The sequence below is a fragment of the Sycon ciliatum genome, chromosome 1, assembly GCF_964019385.1.
Source record: "Sycon ciliatum chromosome 1, ocSycCili1.1, whole genome shotgun sequence".
NCBI lineage: Eukaryota > Metazoa > Porifera > Calcarea > Leucosolenida > Sycettidae > Sycon > Sycon ciliatum.
This window is the reverse complement of record NC_088643.1, coordinates 7,323,495-7,342,026: the sequence shown is the minus strand read 5'-3', so window position 1 is coordinate 7,342,026 and position 18,532 is coordinate 7,323,495. Positions and strand designations below refer to the sequence as shown.

Here is an 18,532-nt window from a genome sequence, read left to right as displayed (position 1 = left end):
TTTTTTCTTGTAAAATTTTGAAATGGAAAAGATTTTTCAAAAAATCTCTCGACGTCGCGACGAGTACCAATAGTACGTATGTTACTTGTAAGAGCACATAAGCTCTTGATATTGACATGACAGTGCTAATTAATGGCATAAGTAGACTAAATACTTATCTTTGAAGAGTAGAAGGTAGAATGGCCTGCCCTAACTTATCCGTCAAGGTGGATCGGACCAGGGCTGCTGAAGGCGCTGTGGATCTTGTGAAACGAATCAAGCCTGACTGGTGCAAGCCTGGATTAGAACTGGTCACGAAAACCTTCACGGATGGCATAACGAATGTGCTGGTGGGTGTAAAAAGGAAGGGTGACGATGAGAAGGAAATGCTACTGGTGCGAGTGCATGGCAACAACACTGAGCTGATTATTGACCGGGAACGAGAAATCAGAACGATTCGCATGCTGGAACAGAAAGGCTGCTCCCCACCATTATATTGCACATTCGAGAATGGTATTTGCTATGGGTTCGTTCCTGGCCAGCCAGTCAGTTTATCATCTGTGCGAGATCCAAGCGTTGTGCCTCTTGTCGTCAAAGCTATGGTCAAATTTCACTCAGTGGCTGGACTTGGTGATGGCGAAGAGCCCGTTCTATTCAATACAATGGAATCCTGGCTGAAACTCCTACCCACTGACGGTGGCTTGGACGATAACAAGCAGAAACGGTACATGCTACTTACATCAATTTAAAATTCATATACAGTGAAACCTGTCTGAGACGACTACTCAAGGGACCTTCAAAACGTGGTCTTTGTTACCAGGTGGTCTCTGGGTCGTTTGACTGGAAATAGCACCCCTTGATTCTGGTTCCAGTGGTTTTGTAGGACAGGTGGTCGCCTTGACAGGTTTCACTGTAAGTACAATCATGCAAGAGTACATGAAAACCAGAGTGTGCAGCTTGGGACCTTTTCTGCTATGCCTATGGGTGTCTGTCACGGCGGAATTCCGTGAACATCAAATTTGGTGCAGATCTGAGGCGGGGAATGGCGTAGTGCGTACAACTGAGCTGCAGTTGTGCAGAAAGAGACCAGCTTGAATCCTGCTTGTACGCACTACATCACTAAAATGATGTAATCACGGAATTCCGCCGTGACAGCCACCCATCCGAGCTGCACACTCTGGTTTTCATGTACTCTTGGTACATGTATATAGAGCGCAGCATAGTCTAGGCGCATAGGCATTGTTCTGTAGACATACACTTACACGGGAGTCTCTAGTCTGACCGGTCAATGATGGGACCTTTCGTACATGCGAGCAGTCAAGCTCAGCCTTCATCGCAATGCTCACTCTCCAGACCGTGTCACTTCACACTGCACTGTCGTTCAGTGCCTGTGGGGAATTAAGCCAGTTGCCGACGACTTGAAATGTCCATGCAGCTCTCTCTCTCTCTCTCTCTCTCTCTCTCTCTCTCTCTCTCTCTCTCTCTCTCTCTCTCTCTCTCTCTTCTTTCCCGCACTTCCTCCCAGGTATCTTGAGCTGTGTGCTAAAGTCGATATTGAGCGAGAACTGGGCTTGCTCAAGGAGCGGCTGCTACAACTGCGAGTGCCGGTGGTCTTCTGCCACAACGACTTGCTGCTAGGCAATGTCATACACAACCGTACAGATGGTGAGAACATGCAGGATTTAGCTTTTGAGCATCCATGACTAGATCTACTGCTTACTACCGTCGTGGACATTGAAATCCGATGGGATGACCGGGGCAGTCGGCCTTACTGCTTTACCGAGTACACGCACCGTAGTTCACATACACACTGTAAAAATGAACCAGCAGTGCTCACGGCTGCAAGGCCAGCGCCCCGTGGCCGCTCGACTTCCCAACGGATTTCAATGTCCGCAACAGTAGTTCGTTATTAGAGCGATAAATGTTTATACAGGTAGCAAGGCGGGCGATTGGAGAGGAGCACAGTGAACTTTATCACTGCGAGGAAACTCCCCGCTTCTTGACCATCTTGGTGAAATCACCAAGAGCGTATGTGCCTATGGTAGTCGATTTCACTATAGGGGTCAGGCGAATGATGTCACTGTGCATGCTTATTTGTATGATGTCATTGCGCATGGTGATTGGTTAGATTTCATTATGCATTCTTATTAATTTTGTGTGATGCCATTATGCGTGCTGTATATTGAATGGCAAGCTCGTGTGTGAATTTGTGATGTTACTCAATACAAAGCACCTCAATTAACCCTTTATTGGCTGGCCTATACATTGATCGAACACCGATGTTCGATGGGGTAGGCATTTTGAAATTATCGTAACTTGGTCAAATCTCGGTCTTTCGGAGAGATCGAAATATGTAGGTCGAAGAGAAAACTCTCAGCTGTCGCCTCGAACAATTTGTAAAGCGATGCAAAGAGCGGTTCTTGAGTTATAGCACTCGTAATGTTGGTCCCGGGAAATTTGCGCTCAGAGCGCGATGCGTGGGTCAACGGCTGGGATTTTCCCTGCTTACGTCACCTGTTGACAAGACTACACCGATTCAACTTCAAAAGCAGGTTCCCGGGAGTCTCTACGAAAAATGTTGAGTTTGATACGAGCAACAGGAGTGAAATGGTGGATAGAGATAGATCTCGAGCGTGGGCCCAGCGCTGGTGGGCCTTCCCTGGCTTGCAGCGCTGGGCCAGTGCATCCCGTGGAGTCGAGTGTACGCTCATTGCGCTCCTCTCGCCAAGGCCTTTCCAGGATGCCCAAGATCGTGGAATTTGTCCAATGCAAACTAAAGCTTCGTCCAATTTAGGTACTGGTTTGGCGATTGCGTGGGCTTGTTTGTTTTATAATCGGCCAATAAAGGGTTAATGATGCAGTTGAATATTCTCTATGGCTAGCCCTGTTTGAATGCAGATAATCAGTGCTTACCAGGTAGAGACAAGCTGTACTATCCATCTTTGAACTTGGCTCTTGCGTTCTATGATTTGAATTACTGCAGATTCCGTTGCCTTCATCGACTTCGAGTACGGTGGTCTCAACTACCGATCTTACGACATCGCTAATCACTTCTGTGAATATCCCGGTGAGTCTAGCCTTTTGCTAATGCTATAAACCTGGCCACTCAGGATTATTGTAAAAGAAGGAGAAGGACAAAATGTTACGAGTTATGACTAACTGTCCACCAACGTAACCAGATCTTATACAGTCAGCGAGTGCGACAAAATGGCACAAAACTGCCAAACTGACCTTTTTTTACCATAACTATATTGGCTCACCATCCGAGTTCAACTCAGTATATTGTGCTATAAACCTGGCCACTCAGTATAATTGTTGTGCTATAAACCTGGCCACTCAGTATAATTGTTGTGCTATAAACCTGGCCACTCAGTATAATTGTTGTGCTATAAACCTGCGTACTGAGTGCTCGGAGTGCTCTAACAAAAAGAGCAGTCGTGGGATGACTAGTTGGCAGTTAGTCGGTAAACTTGTTGGAGCTTGGTCGCCGTCAGGTCTACTGTGCTTGGCTGGTGGTGTCGAGGTGTCTGTAGCAGGTCTTGTTCGGCCCATCCCAGTACCAAGGTTCGACTTGCAGAATCCGTACTTGAAAAATAATCAGAAACGGGTGCTTGTAAGGGAGGTCTAAGAAGGAACAACATACTTACGAAGTCTGTAGAACCCCTGGCGCAAGCAAAAGGCCAAGAAGCTGATGAAGTATGCCTCAACAGGTTCTCAGATCCTAGCTCCAGCTGTTCACTCAGTTCCGTTCTGCAAATGGAAGAACGTGTTTTTTTTGGAAAAGCATTGCTGGTTTCTCCCTTGGCTATGTTGCTAGTTTGTGTGTGTGTGTGTGCGTGTGCGTGTGCGTGTGTGTGTGTGTGTGTGTGTGTGCGTGCACGTGTGTGTGCGTGTGTGTGTGTGCGTTCGTGCTGATTTCAACAGGAACGGAGAATGTGGATTACAAGCACTATCCTGGCAGAGAGCACCAGCTGGACTTTATTCGGCTCTATCTAGAGGAGACTGCACGGCTAAAAGGTGCAAGTCCATTGTGCAATGCGGTCTGCTTGTGCGTATGATGTTCTACAGGGCAGATCAGTGCATGCATGCATGAAGAAATCGTGTGTTGGCCTTTGTTTGAATTGAAAACGAAGGTTTGTTTCAAATGAAAACGAGGGTTCTTCAAACCTTTGACACATTCGTTTCAACCTGATGTCGTGTGTGTAGATGTATTGGGCAGAGATGGTGGACACCATACAGGTCTACCCTCGTTAGTACGACGTTGGCTACAAGACAAACCTCATCAGTGGACACCGATCCAAAATCCCCCGACGCCTTAAAGGGGAAGTATACCCTAAAATCAAATTTTCACCAGTTGTAGTCTTCGGGGTGCTGAGTCAAATGGCCTTGGTCCGAGGACGCTGAGACGCTCCCTTCCTCCTTTATTCCCAATCGAACTCACGCACTTCCACCGAAACTGGGTGACTGCGCCCTACTAGATAGGGATTTGTACGGAAAAGTCACTAAAAACGCCGTTTCGTTCTTATAAAAGCACGGATGACCACGATTGGTCCATATGTTGTAGTCTTGTGGCCGCTGAGTCGACTGGTTTTGGTCCGAAAAGGCTGTGATGCAGCGTTCGGCCCTTATTCCCAATCGAACACGGTTGAGTGAGCGGTCACGTGCTCATCCGTACACCAGTCGCCTGGTCACCGTGCCTGCAGAGTACAATTTTCACATCAAGATTCAACTCAAAGGTTCAAAGCAGGGAGTCGTAAGAGGCTTTTACGACTCCCTGGTTCAAAGGTTCAACTCGAGTGACATCAACGGGCCCAAACAGGCTGTAAATGAGCACGTGACCGCTTACTCAACCGTTTTCGATTGGGAATAAGGGCCGAATGCTGCATCGCAGCCTTTTCGGACCAAAACCAGTCGACTCAGCGGCCAAAAGACTACAACATATGGACCAAGCGGTCATCCGCGCTTTTATAAGAACGAAACGGCGTTTTTAGTGACTTTTTCCGTACAAATCCCCATCTAGTTAGTTAGTAGTAGTAGTAGGGCGCAGTCACCCAGTTTCGGTGGAAGTGCGCGAGTTCGATTGGGAATAAAGGAGGAAGGGAGCGTCTCAGCTTCCTCGGACCAAGACCATTCGACTCAGCACCCCGAAGACTACAACTGGTGAAAATTTGATTTTAGGGTATACTTCCCCTTTAAACCTGTACATGCAAGCCCGGCTAGTAGATAATACTCGTTGTAATACCCGTGGTGGGCGATTGCCAGTGATTTACGATACTGTAAAAGCCATAATATAACGAAGTGCTAACTCTTACGAGTTAACGAAGAGAAATCTGTCGTTAAAATAGAAATTGTTGTACAGAAATTGATACATATACTGTCCTATTGAGCGTTGAGAATGAGTGAGAATCGTTTCCTTTGCTACACGTAAACTAGTCAATTTTGGGAAATCGTTATATATGCGCCTCGTTAGAATAATGGCTTTTGCAGTATTGACATTCTTTGCGGCTGTTTTATTTGTACAAAGGTGGCGAGGCACCCGTTACGATACCTACAGCCGACGTGGAGCGGATGTACGTCGAAGTTAATCAATTCACACTGGTAAGTCATCTGTTGGTTTTGTGCCTGGAAGTCTTTTTTTGCATCTGTGCGTGGCATCGGGAGCATCTCATTCCGTATTGCTATTGCATGTACATGAAGTGGTGCCTCGCTAAAATAAACATGATCTGGGCTAGGCTTAGGTATCTGCCACGTAGAGTGCACAAAGGACGAAACAGTTATGTCCGCAAATTTAGTATGTGACTATGTGTGACGAGTCCTGGTGATTCACTGCCGTTCGCTTCAACTTGTTTTCTGCTTCTTACGATCCCGTGTGCATTTGCGGCGTCTTTTGCAGGCATCGCACATGTTCTGGGGCATCTGGGCCGTCATCCAGGCGGTCTACTCCGAAATCGACTTTGATTACATTGGGTAAGTGCACTGTGGCTGCTGGTTAGCATGCTTGACACTCGACGCAAGTTTGTGTGTGTGTGTGTGTCCATGCGTGCGCGCACGTATGTGTGTGTGTGCGTGCGTGTGTCAGCAGGTGTGGTTGTAGGAGGGGGTGGTACTTTTTTTTACTAGATGTACATTATTGATGTCAGACTGGATGGCAGGCATCGCTCACTCAGCTGTACCGGCCTGCAATCATGCCAACCCTGCTGTACTGCTACTACTAACCGTTCCTGCACGATGGGTAGCTGTGGCAAGTGAAATCCAGGCTCTGGAATCCAGCCCCTGTTTCTGCGTGCCTTAGTGCCAGCACAGACGTGCATGCCTTGGTGTGCATGCTACTCACCATGCAGCCTGTGCGAGCACTTACACTGCACGAGTCCACAGGAGCTGGATTTTACGTTGTACCTGGTACCACCATACAACGTACATGTAACTAGGATGCGGGGCGACTTGGGATTTGCTTGCGACGCGGAGCAGCAGTCATTTTCTGGCAGCAGCGGCAATGCTAAGCGCAGTGCTCTCCCTCTTTTCTGGCGTGCTCCCCTCAACTGTTCCTGCAGCTACGCGCATACACGGTTTGACGAGTATCTCAGACGCAAAGACGAGTTTCTGTCCTTGTCCACGTCTCCCTGAGCGACGAATCATTTAGTCATGAAACATCCCAGCCAGCAAATTGGCTTAGAAATGAAACCTTGTTCAATTTTTTTTTCAATTTACTTCAAACAAAACTATTCACTAGTTGAGGAATCCGAAAAAAAGTTTGTAGATTCTCATGTGTATGAATGCAATGCAATCTTCACGAAATACACCTCTCACATTCCAACAGGCTTGCTGGCAACTACTGCTACCAGTATTTATTCTTCTTCGCTATGAAACTCAGAGTTACTTTTATTTATAAAAAAAACTCCACATTCATTGCTTTGCTGGGCTAGTATTAAAATAATATTATGAAAAAAGCGTTTAGACTTGTGACACTCATGCTTATCAGTTATACTGTCAATACTTGCTTGCTTTTTAAAGTGATAATTAGATGGCTGTGTAAAAAGACCAATTTTTGAAAATGGAAATTTTAAAACTTGAAACTCTGCTTGGAAGTAAAATTTGACCAAAAAAACTGCTGTGAAAGGCAGCATGAAGATTAAAATAGTATGCTTTGATGAAATCCTTCCTGTCGAAAATGTGTCATAGAAGAGGTTATCGGAATTGGTATTGAATGGAAGGTTGGGAGGTGTTATCGCATCACCTCGTGTTCAGCTGAGTGTACATGTATATGCAATTGCTTAGTGCACTCTTAGTCTCCTTTCCTATAAATACTTTGCAACTAGTGATTGTGTACAGGCAGTCTCTGTAATTGTATCAAATAGTTATCTGGCAGAAAAGGTCAGCAGGAACAGCAGTATATGGGACAATGACATGCAAGCCTACATAAGGTCAGCAGGCCGAATAGCAGTATGGCAAAGTGACACGCAAGCCTACATCTTATCAACTTCAGCTAGCGTTCGAACAGAAACACACGATCAGCCTGGGACGTCGGTGACGTAGTTCGTCGCCACCAGACCCTCGCGATCGCCCAGCCTGCAGACCAGCCAGTCATCATTCACCTGCTCGATGACCTCCAGCCGGGCACCGGCGTCGAACTCCAGCTCGTCCGTTGCATCCGTCATGTTTGTGTATAGTGCCTCGACAATCCTATACCAACATTGTGGGCACACAGACAGGAGGACAAATGCTTGCTGATACAGAAATTCTCTATACCAGTAGTACAGTAAGACTTAGCAACTTCTCGCCTGCACCTGACTCGTACACTATGATTCCCCTCAGTATTTCTCACCTTGCTCCCCCGTATGTTCAGGCTGCCCGTTTTGGAGCCGTCAGTTGCCTGATGATCGTAGTAATAATTATGTGAAACTCAGAGTTGCGACACAGCTTCCAATCTCTCTCTTGTGTACCAGTAGTACATGTATGGTTCTCCTTTCAAAGTACTTCTTCTGGCCAGATTTTTTTTTCTTTACAAAAAACTAGTGTTGAAACGAATAATCGAATAATTTAGAATAATCGAATAGTCGTAGAAATTATCAGAAATCGAAAAAAAAAAAAAAAAAAAAAAAAAAAAAAAAAAAAAAAAAAAAAACGATCTATGCTCAGCTCAGTGCTGACCCTACTGATATTTGCACGGCGTAGATCTGCTCGCAGTATTTCTTCTCAATCTCTTTTCCTCTAAGTTTTAATCACCTATCGGTATCTAGTAATACTTCTGTTCTTTCCATACGAGGGAAACATGGATGCAGTGAAGATCGACCAAGACCCTATGCGATATGCAGAGCTGGATCAGGCGTTGCACACTCGGGTACTCTGGGGGGGTATGTACTCTTGGCGGTACATGTTAACCGGTTTTGCACCTCCACATAACAAAACCCAATAATCAGCAAAAAATATATTTAAAAAACTACTTAAAAAGTGCTGAAAAAGTGTTGAAAAATGCCATCATGCGTACGATAGAATATAGATTATTCATTCGATGGAGGGCGAAATTATTCAATAGATTATTCGTTCGAAGAATCCGTGTTCGGTTTAAACACTACAAAAAAACACACACCATTTGATGGCACAAAGCAGCAAGGCAGCGATGAGACATATGGAATGGCAGGAGTGGGGGAGAGGCAGGGGCAGCTTGACCGACCATAGGGTCTCGGCTTCATTGCAACCCAACGATGTATTTTAAAAGTGCATGTGGCCATGAGAATACCCTATAGCATTGCCCTGCGCCTACAAGTGCTATGAGTGACGGCAATACACCACCTTGCACTGGGGTGCAAGTCTGAATACGCACTGCATGCATATCGCGGGCAGTTGGCGACTTGGCGTGCCTCTCTCAACAGTACTATGATGTCATCATCACTCTGGACTCAGTGGTCACCACGGTACTTCAGTACAATGACATCATAATCATTCTGGTCAAACGGGTCATCACAGTACAATGATGTTCTCGTCACCATCACCGTGGTCATCGCAGTAGAATGACAATGACATAATCTTCATCCTGATAATGAGTACAAGTATCAATCCCCTACCATGCCTCTGCTGCTGGTTGTTCGTTATCCATCTGAGCATGTTCTTCAGGCTCCGACAGCTTCATCTTCAGGCCAACAATGGCCTGCTTGGACTTCTCCCTGTTGCATTCACAACCCAAGGAAAACCGCGAATGATTAGGGACTATACAGGTACATGTGTCGTTAAAGTTATAACCAAGACTAACTTTGACGATGGCAGTATTTTTTTCTTGAGACTTCCCGGTACGACTCCGCAAGCCAACTCAGGAGACAATTTCCTTTTCGCTGTTCCATGTGGACTGTGACTTGGAAATGGCTTTGGTCTGAAGCAGCTACAGTGCATCGTGCTTCAGATATCCACAAATCTGAAGTGATCATATGAATTTAGTACTATCTACCCTGCTTGCTACTGCGTGTCGGGTGGCTCTTACTAGTATTTAAAAAAGGTTTTGTCAGTGGTGCCCCCCCCCCTCCCCTCAGAAAAAATGGCATGGCATTGCGAAACTAAGCAGCGTGTAACTGTGAGAACGGGCCAAAGAGGGGCGGTTTGTTCCGTATTACAAGCAGGAGTTCGACTGTTTCGACCGTTCAACATCGTGCAATGTGCATTGGTGCTCTTAGTATTTCTTACCGGACTGCTGTGAAACGTTGCTTCAGAGAATCCAACGTCACCGCACTAGACTCATCGTGATCATTGGCCGAGTCCGCCCAGTCTGAGAGTACAAGATTGGGAAATACAACCACACAACAGTTTGTAGACAGATGCTGCAGTTAGTACGACTTGTACTGGGTGGGCTAGTTGGCCTGTGGTGAATGTATTCTTGCCTTCGTACACTGTATTCTGTGTGTATATCGTTACATGCTGGTGAGCGAAGGCTCTTTTAAAAGTTTGAGAGGTAGTATTTCGACCCATGGCTGTGTTTCGAGACAGGCTCAGAATGCTTGTGGGGTGATCTTGCCTTGTCTGGGTTGCTGATAAAGAGGTTTTTTTCTCTTCTTTCTGTGAGGCACATGTCACACCTATGCATGTAGGAGCATAGGTGTGACATAGGTTGGAGTATGAGCATGTGCGGCGTCGAATAGACCAGTTGCTAGTGAACGCCCTGTTTGAATTTTTAGGAGGCAGACATACTCGGAGAGTCGTGTGGTTTTCCGTACTTCTTGCGTCGGAATGATGTCCAGTGGTTGGCTACGTACTGCATACAGTTAAATACGTGTACTGCATACAGTTAAATACGTGGAAGTGCATGCAGGCGTACTGTTTGTCCTGCGCACCGCATTGTGTACAAAATACCCCAGTTTTCAAATCCCTCCAGCAGTCATAGTTCCCCGTCTGCCAAACATGGCCATGGTAGCATTGCAACCTACCGTTTTCGGCACCAGCTTCGTATTCGCTGGTTTGAATGCTGGCCACGGCTTGCTTGAAGCGGCTCAGCATCTTGTTGGAGAAGCTCGACGCAGGTGCGGAGCTGGTGCCATCCACGTGATTGGATTCTGCAGACGAGCTTGGCGGTGCCTCCATTGAACCTGAAAAAATTGTTACAAAATACAGTGTGTTGTTACACTCTCCTTCCTACCCGTTGCACAATTGATTGGTTCCGGATAGAGAAAAAGAAAGATACAAAAGGGCACTACAAGAGTTGCTTTTACGGACCTCTTTTTTCAACACCCCACACTCGTCACTCGTACTGCACTTCGTGTCCAAGTGTGTGCTTTGGCCATGGATTGCTTTGCAGTGGGCTACCAGTTTAGTCCACTGGGTTTTGAACCTGCCCACAATGTAAGCAGGTGTTAGCTCAATAGTCCTCCGGCTCACTGGGTAACTGAAAGCAGGTGCTGACGAAACGTCCGATAAAAATGAGCGTCGCCTGTAAAAATCCGTTCCTCTACAGGGTACACGCAAAGTGGAACCGCACTTGCACTTCCTGATAATGCACAGTGGAACATTGCGTAATGCGCTTTTCCTGCTTCAAACATTCCCTGCTGCTGAGAGAGAAGTGGATAACTACGCACGTGTGGCCAGTGGTAATCATCGTATTTTCCCGAGTGTAAGCCGCACTTTTTTAAACACTCATAGTCTACTCCGAAAACGTCAGTGCATCGGCTCGTACTAATAATAAATAATAAATAATGAACGGTAATATACTTGGTAGATGTCTGTATTTTGTGACAAAAAATCTGGTTGCGGTTTTTACTCCGGTGTGTTTTTTATTCTGGAAAATACGATCCTCCTCCAGCCAGCCCCCCCCCCCCACACACACACACCGCCGCCTGTCTATCAGCCATACCGTTCATGGAGGATGTCGCTGCAACCGATGGCGAGGCACCGCGCTTGCCAATGCTGCCACCGTTCACAAAGGCAGTGGCCGTGAAGGGAACCGGGGAAGAGGACTGACGCGGACTGCCGGAGGAATCCTTGCCTCCGTCTGGCACGTCCAATGTGGCAGCGGTGGTGGTGGTGGTGGTAGTGTGCGGCTGGCGGTGCTGCTCTTCCTGCTTCTGACGGTTTTCTTGCCGCTTCGCCTCGTTGGCAGCGTGCAGGTGCTGAGCCTCGAACGCGATGTGCAGCTTGAACGGCAGCTCGGCAAGTGGCTGGATGGTGAGGAGAAGTGTGTCGTAGAGTCCAGCACACTGGCCTCTGGCTAGCGACAGGAACGAATCAGCAAAGTAGTACTTGCGTAGAACATCTGCAGAGGTGACAAGACCGAGGAGGAAGACAATTAATTTGTTGCGGACCCGAGTAAAACCTGCAACACCTGCGCATATACCTACACGTCAGGGGCGTAGCAGCCAGTCGGCCGGACCCCTTTTTTTTTAACACAATGCCGAAAGTGCCCAGAATGCAGGATTTGCACCCTAATTTCAAAATTTCCCGTGGGACACCCCCGGGACCCCCCCCCCCCCCCCCCCCTCCGGCCGGACCACCTCCAATGGCGGTGCTATGCGCATGCATGTGTGCAATGCACAGTACTGACTTCGAAGTACACATATAGTTATTTCCCTACTGTAGTAGCACATGCAAGGATCGGACGTCTGATCATTATGTCATCAAATGGCGCTCCTCTCTTACCATCTTGCTGCCGCAAATGGTCCAGCCATGGCTCCAGGAAGGAATGCCTGAAAGCACACATAAAACAGTGGATAGCAGGATGATGCACAATTCGATTCAGTGATCACCATTGTTAACTGCAGGCTGATCGATCGCCTCCTCTTCTTGCTAGGTGTAAGGTCTAGCATAAGCTGATCACACGGGTCCATGCCAAGCACAGTCATCATTGAATGATATTGTTTACTTTGTGAGGTTTTACACTTGGCTTTGCACTTCAGTCTAGTTATCTATGCTGACAGGCTGCTACCAGTGCATGTAGTTGGATGGCCTAAGGCCAGGATTGAGAAACAGAGGCTACCAGGTTCCGATTCCTGCCCGGTAACGGCAAGATTTTTTAAACCGTGCTGTGCCACAGAATCAAGTGAGAACTCATGATCTGGGGCAAGGGTAGCAAGATGCAATAGTTTAATTGGGTTGGCACTTGTGTCAGTGTTTTTACGTGAGAGCAAGGCAGAGGAACAGGGATTCGCAGAGGATTTCCCTGGCATCTGCAGCCCGAGGGAACCTTGTAGAACATTCTTACGTAAGAGCCAGGCGAAGGAACAGGGATTTGTGGGGGATTTCCCTGGCATCTGCAGCGGGAGGAGGGACTCTGCAGAGCATCCTTACGTGAGAGCCAGGCAGAGGAATGTCCTGTACTTCATGTTGCTGTCAATCATAGCCGGGTGTGCCTTAATGTCCTCGACGGCATCCTGAGCCGGCTGCGACACAAGACTAGAGCCAGCGTTGGAGGCAGCCACCACCACATCCCACAGCGAATTCACAATGAAGCCGCCAAGTCTGGTCGGCCGGAGACCGTTGGACATGACAGAGGCTATCGATGTGCAGAACGTGCCGCGTACAAAGTGCCCAATACTCGGTGTGCGCCCATCGTCTCCAAGAATGTGCTGTGCACGGACACACGAACACACACACGAGCACACACACACACACACACACACACACATGATAGGTGTACCCCCAAGTACTAATGAGTCTAATGGCCATGTAGAGGCGACGGTTTCAAATAGGACATAGGTTGCAAACCGGAACGGTCTCAATATTCACTTTCTCTCTTGGTATTTTGATTAGAAAACGTATGTCACAGTGAGACTACGATGTGTTTTACTCAGCGCCAAAATTCCATGGCTCTGCGATGACCAGAAGCGCCATACCAAGCATTTGAGTTTTTGACGTGTTGCTTCCCACTGCGACTTGAGTTTTACGACTTTCGAAAAATCAACTTCTTGTCGCAGGTAAACAGCGGCTTGCCTCTCGCCAATAAAGCACCGCATACCAATCAAAACTAATGGAAGCACACACAAGGCTTATTGTTACTCTGTACTGGCCGTCGTGGAGCGATAGCAATTACCTAATTTCAGACCCAGAGTGAATTTGACGTGCACTCTAAAACATGTCCGGTTTGGAGCCACCTCTGATTTGAAGCGAAAAATTGGGCAACTTCGAGGCAATGGGTCAACACAAAGGAGTGGCTCAGTTCGATTGACTCTGGCCTCAGAGCAAACTTCAACATGCCAGTTTCCTTCCACAAACATATTTCGAGTGAACAATCAACGCTGATGATCGGTTGGGTCTATACACATTTGGCTGTCAAGCCGTTCCGGTATCGAACCGTCGCCTCTACCAGTGCTTGCCATTAACTGTCCAATTCACATGCACACGCCCAATGCTCTTCAACGCTTACCTTTTTGTCCGCTTCCCGGGTGCTGCTGAAGTGTGCCAGCAATTGCTCTGTCGAGCCCAGCGCACCCTTGACCAGTCCTGCATGCATGTGTGCAACATTCGGATACGGCAACAGTAGAAATGATATCAGTGAAACATCAATACTATCATTGAGCATAATTCTCACGCAGGCGATACATCTTTTTTCTCACAGAGCAGCACTTTCGTTCAATGCGTTCGGAGCAGATCTTCGCCAGCAATCGCATCCGTCTGACTTTACTCGTGAGTCGTGATCTGTGCATAAGCTTGCAGGACCCTATCCGTCTTCAACAGTACGTGTCCCTTCTGTTTGGTTGTACTTGTGTCTAAATTCATTTTTCTCTCATCTGCTTGCATCAACTTTCCTCGTTTTTCCGGCTTTTACGTTTACCTTGTATACCACATATATCCGACATTAAGGCAGATGGCAACGGCGTGATTGCAAGCACAGAGCTACTCTGCCACCAGGGCTACTGCCGTGTATAGTGAGTACACGTGCACAGCTGGTCGCGGCACCGGATCAACTTACTCTCTTTCATTGCATATGTGTTGACTGTAGTCTCATTACTTGGCGTAGCAGCGGTGTGTCGCCTGTAGTTCATACATTCAGTAAGAAACACACAGCAGAGAACACAATTCAGGAGATTCTCCACGCAGACAATAGAGTGGTCTAACATGTTTGTCAAAAGACTAACGCTGTGTAGAACGCGATCATGGCATGTGGACAGTGGACCCAGCACGGCCAATGTGTAACCCATAGACCCAGGAGTTGAGGGGAGTTGGAACCAACGTGGCTGTCCCGTATGGTCATGTGGTCTATATGCCACAGCTGTATTAGTCAATTGAGCCTACAGAGTCAATGGAGACAGCCAATGTCGCCGCACATACACGCATACAGTCATGTTGTAACTCCAATGGTCATACCTTGCTTCCACGGTGGTCTGAGCGGCTTTGGTTGGCATGGCGACCGGCTGAGCCGTCACCGGCGGACCGCTGCCGGTTGATTTTCCGAACACCGGCGCTGGCCCAAACGCCTTCACAACGCCAGCGCTGTCCGAGCGTGTTTTGCCGACCGGGATGGCCTCCACTGGTGTCGCTGACAGGCTGGAGTCGCTGCTGACGGGCATTGCCACTATCGGCACCGGCTGTGCAACTACCGGCGGTCCCTGGCCAGCGCTGCTAGTAGTGGTTGCCGTTGGACGCACACACCAGCACTTCTGTGTGTGGTTGTACGCCGCTCTGATGCCGCCGGGGATCTTGAAGACTTCTACGTGGTCTTCTGTATCCTGGACGGAGGAGCAGTGCAAAAAGGTGTACCCATACTTCTGTCAACACATGATTCAGAAAAAACCCTGAAAGGGGAGATTAGCAGAAAGTACATGGTCTATGTGGGAAGGACACCACATATCCCGCAAGTTAGCGAAGTCTATCACCTCCCTACCCACGAAGCTAACAGAGGAAAATTTACTACTGAAGTAGGTACTGCATGTTGGCAAATACATGCCCCCTGCACGGCCATTTGCCTTTTTAGCAAACATGAGTCACGAGTCATGACTCATCAGCAAGAGAGATTAGCTCGCGCCTACCTCATTCATTTCACTGTGATAACTCGAGCCGGTCTCCAGGTGCCACTTGCCACCGGTGTTGCGCAACAGAGTTCCAGACAGCGAGATGAAATCCATCCTGTAGACCAACATGAAGAGCATAGCACACCAATCACGAGTCAGCTAACCAATGGGCGTGCAGTCGCCGTTCACATAATAAAGGAGAACAGAACGGCCATTCGGACCAAAGCATTGTCGAACAAGCAAAAAGATACTTCCGCTCCCACCAAGACCTTTTAAAAGAACAGCACTGTGTTACAAAGTCCTGCACATTATAAGGACCTTAGGATAGGGAGCACACACGCAGGCACACCGGCCTGGAGCAGTTACATACCGTAATGTCGCGTATAAAAGCAGGTGTTTACGGCCGTATAAGCCGGGGTTCAAACCATGCTTCTACTAGTATTCAAGTTATGCTTCCATTCAAAACATGCTTCTACGTGAACATCATCAGTATGCGCTGCAGTGCATACTGCCACGCATGTACGTGCACAATCATCATGTACTTTGCAGCGAGCGGCTTCTATTCAAACCATGCTTCTGCATCAAGACGCGCTTCAAAAAAATTGGCTTCTATTCGAGTCCTGCTTCTATTCGAGTCAGGCTTCTATACAGGTCATGCTTCTATACAGGTCATGCTTCTATACAGGTCATGCTTCTACACAGGTCATGCTTCGATACAGGTCATGCTTTTATACAGGGCATGCTTCTATACAGGTCATGCTTCTATACAGGTCATGCTTTTATACGCGACACTACAGTACATGTGCTGCACATGATTTTGGTCCGGGTATAGCCCGAAGCGTGTCTTACATTCGACTGTAGCTCTTGTGCGACGCGTCCTTGCTCTGCTTGGACTGCATGAGAACGCTCTTCAGGCGCGCCGGGTTGGTGATGGGCAACGCTCGGCCCGTGGTCACCGATGCACTGCCACTGCCGCCCGTTGCCGTGGCACCACCGTCCGTGCTGAGAGTGGCCGGCAGGAGACGGCTGATGTCGACGGGCAGAGGGCGATGAGCCTTACTGGGACCTGAAAGGCGAGATACACGAGACAAATGAACGTAGAAAGAAATTGACTCCGGTATCAAGAGCCAAAATCCAGTGGCAATATAGAGTATTTAGAGTATACACGGTACACCAGGAGTGGAAGTCTGATCTACATGTTAACATTAAGGCGATGCGCCTTACTGGGACCTGCCTGTCAGTAGAAATTGAAGTGTACGAGACAAATGATTGTAAAAATATAACTCATCAGTTTGAGGGAAAGTTTGCAAACGGGAAAAATCTGAAGAACACATTGACTGTCACCACCAGGATTCTAACCAGGGACCCTCAAATAAAATGAGCTTGATTCCGGTATCAAAAACCAAAATCCGGTTGCTGTGTAGAGTGTTTATACACGGTGCGCCTGAGGTAGAAGTCTGATCTACGTTTACACTCACATCTCTCTTATCCGGACCTCGAATTAAATTATTTAGTTCCGGGTACCTCGGTCTACCGGGCACCCTGTGGGCGAGTTTTAGTGGAAATATTACTACTATTTTGCCAATTTTTGTGGAAGTGGTGACAACATATGCCAGATACCTGGCCCTCCCCCATTGGAATGTATATGATTCGGACCTATGGACATTTCAAAGTTATGGGCAATGCCTGGTCCCATACCGCCCGGGTAGGAGAGATGTGAGTGTAGATGCTTTGCTGCTGTGAAGTATTCCGTGTCTACTCAAATGAACACTGCTTGCGTTTCTTATCACTGTAAGTGTAACACGACCAGTGAGGTATTTCGAATCCAAGTCACTGTGACTGCAGCATGTCCATGAAGTGTATGCAGAGGCAGTCATTGAAGCATCTGCGCAAATGCGCTTTCATCAGGGAGTAGTAAAATACCGGTATTTTAGTACTTCTTGCTTTTCATACCCAACAGCCCACCTTGTGCAGCCTTGCCCTTCTGCAGAGCTTCCAGCTTGGCTTGGAGAGATTCGATTTGCTGGTCGGGATCGACGGAGCCAAGCCGCCTCTCCTTGTCGCTGTGCTCCTTGTCCACCTGCTGTTGTCGGTCGAGGAGAGCGCTCACCCGTTCCATCTCTTGGTTATGCTCGTGTACGCCGTTCAGCGTCAGCATCGGCCGCTCGCCAAACCCAGAACTCCGAGACTCCTTGATCAGCTCTGCGGGGATTCAGCAGGCACAGCATACATCGGAACGCTTGCAAGTAAAGTTGCAAGACACAGTGCATACTATTGGATTTACAGCCCCTGGAAGTGGTAGAAAAGCGGCTGGCGGACATACAGTACACCTGGACAAGTGCAGGGATGTAATCGGAACTGGTCCAGGGTTGTACTGTAGGTCGGATTTCAGTGAGCCCAACGGCTGCTCACACAGTACGGCAGTGGAGCCAGGCTAATGTTGCTCTTGATGATTGTACTGAGCATGAAACTCAGACTTTCAACAAACCAGCCTTGCTCTACTGTTGTCAGTGTACGGTGTACTACTTTCTGCCGTTTGTGGCATCTGAGTAGAGTGAAACATGTCTAAGACGACCGCTCAAGGGACCATCACAACATGGTCTCTGATACCATGTGTGGTATACGCGACATGTGTTCACCACAATCTCGGCCATTCTCGGGGTGATCGCTGGGGCGGTGGCGGGAAAGGTGTCCTTGAAAAAGCTCTATAGCAGTTGTTGCCAGGGTACATAACAGCCTGCTTATAGCAACTGTGCCCCCCCCCCCCCCCCAAACACACACACACATTCAAGCACACTCACGGTCTTCATCAATTTTTCGCTTTGTTTCCTCGTCTACTTCCGGCTCCTGCGACGGAGATGTGCTTTGAACCTGAGAGTCGTTCATGGACGGGGATCTTCGCTTGTCGACACGCACAGAACGGTTGCGTGACCACTTCTTTTCATCACTTCCAGCTGCTTGTTTGTCTGCGTTGGATCGCTGGACAGTGGATCCAGTAAGAGATGATGCTGATGCTGCTGTTGACGACGACGGGGCAGGTTGTCCCACTGCTGCTCCGGCTGCCTGGGCCGGTGTGGGCGCCTCGCTTTGGAGAAGAGTGTGCCGGCGAACTGATCGACGTGCTGCCTCGGCTG

At 48.0% G+C, this 18,532-nt stretch overlaps 2 protein-coding genes across 2 annotated transcripts in view; one reads left to right on the top strand and one right to left on the bottom strand.

The window, feature by feature from the left end:
• Positions 1 to 56: 56 nt before the first annotated feature.
• LOC135811860 (probable ethanolamine kinase) lies at positions 57 to 7,015 on the top strand. Its single transcript, XM_065325101.1, has 7 exons — positions 57 to 703; positions 1,505 to 1,644; positions 2,963 to 3,046; positions 3,904 to 3,996; positions 5,504 to 5,577; positions 5,873 to 5,946; positions 6,531 to 7,015. The coding sequence occupies exons 1-7, from the start codon at positions 180 to 182 to the stop codon at positions 6,601 to 6,603; spliced, it is 1,062 nt and encodes a 353-aa protein (XP_065181173.1). The 5' UTR covers positions 57 to 179; the 3' UTR covers positions 6,604 to 7,015.
• Positions 6,982 to 18,532, bottom strand: part of LOC135811822 (uncharacterized) — a 26,138-nt gene continuing 14,587 nt past the window's right edge. The window contains exons 14-27 of the mRNA XM_065325071.1: positions 18,200 to 18,532; positions 17,364 to 17,600; positions 16,248 to 16,464; positions 15,417 to 15,513; positions 14,755 to 15,116; positions 14,360 to 14,421; positions 13,814 to 13,890; positions 12,739 to 13,016; positions 12,091 to 12,137; positions 11,309 to 11,707; positions 10,389 to 10,547; positions 9,652 to 9,733; positions 9,042 to 9,140; positions 6,982 to 7,659 (exon numbers count right to left, since the gene is read on the bottom strand). The exon at positions 18,200 to 18,532 is cut by the window's right edge and continues 10 nt beyond it. Of these exons, the coding sequence (XP_065181143.1) occupies positions 7,488 to 7,659; positions 9,042 to 9,140; positions 9,652 to 9,733; positions 10,389 to 10,547; positions 11,309 to 11,707; positions 12,091 to 12,137; positions 12,739 to 13,016; positions 13,814 to 13,890; positions 14,360 to 14,421; positions 14,755 to 15,116; positions 15,417 to 15,513; positions 16,248 to 16,464; positions 17,364 to 17,600; positions 18,200 to 18,532 (2,621 nt within the window). The 3' untranslated portion in view covers positions 6,982 to 7,487. The remainder of the gene's footprint in view (positions 7,660 to 9,041; positions 9,141 to 9,651; positions 9,734 to 10,388; positions 10,548 to 11,308; positions 11,708 to 12,090; positions 12,138 to 12,738; positions 13,017 to 13,813; positions 13,891 to 14,359; positions 14,422 to 14,754; positions 15,117 to 15,416; positions 15,514 to 16,247; positions 16,465 to 17,363; positions 17,601 to 18,199) is intronic.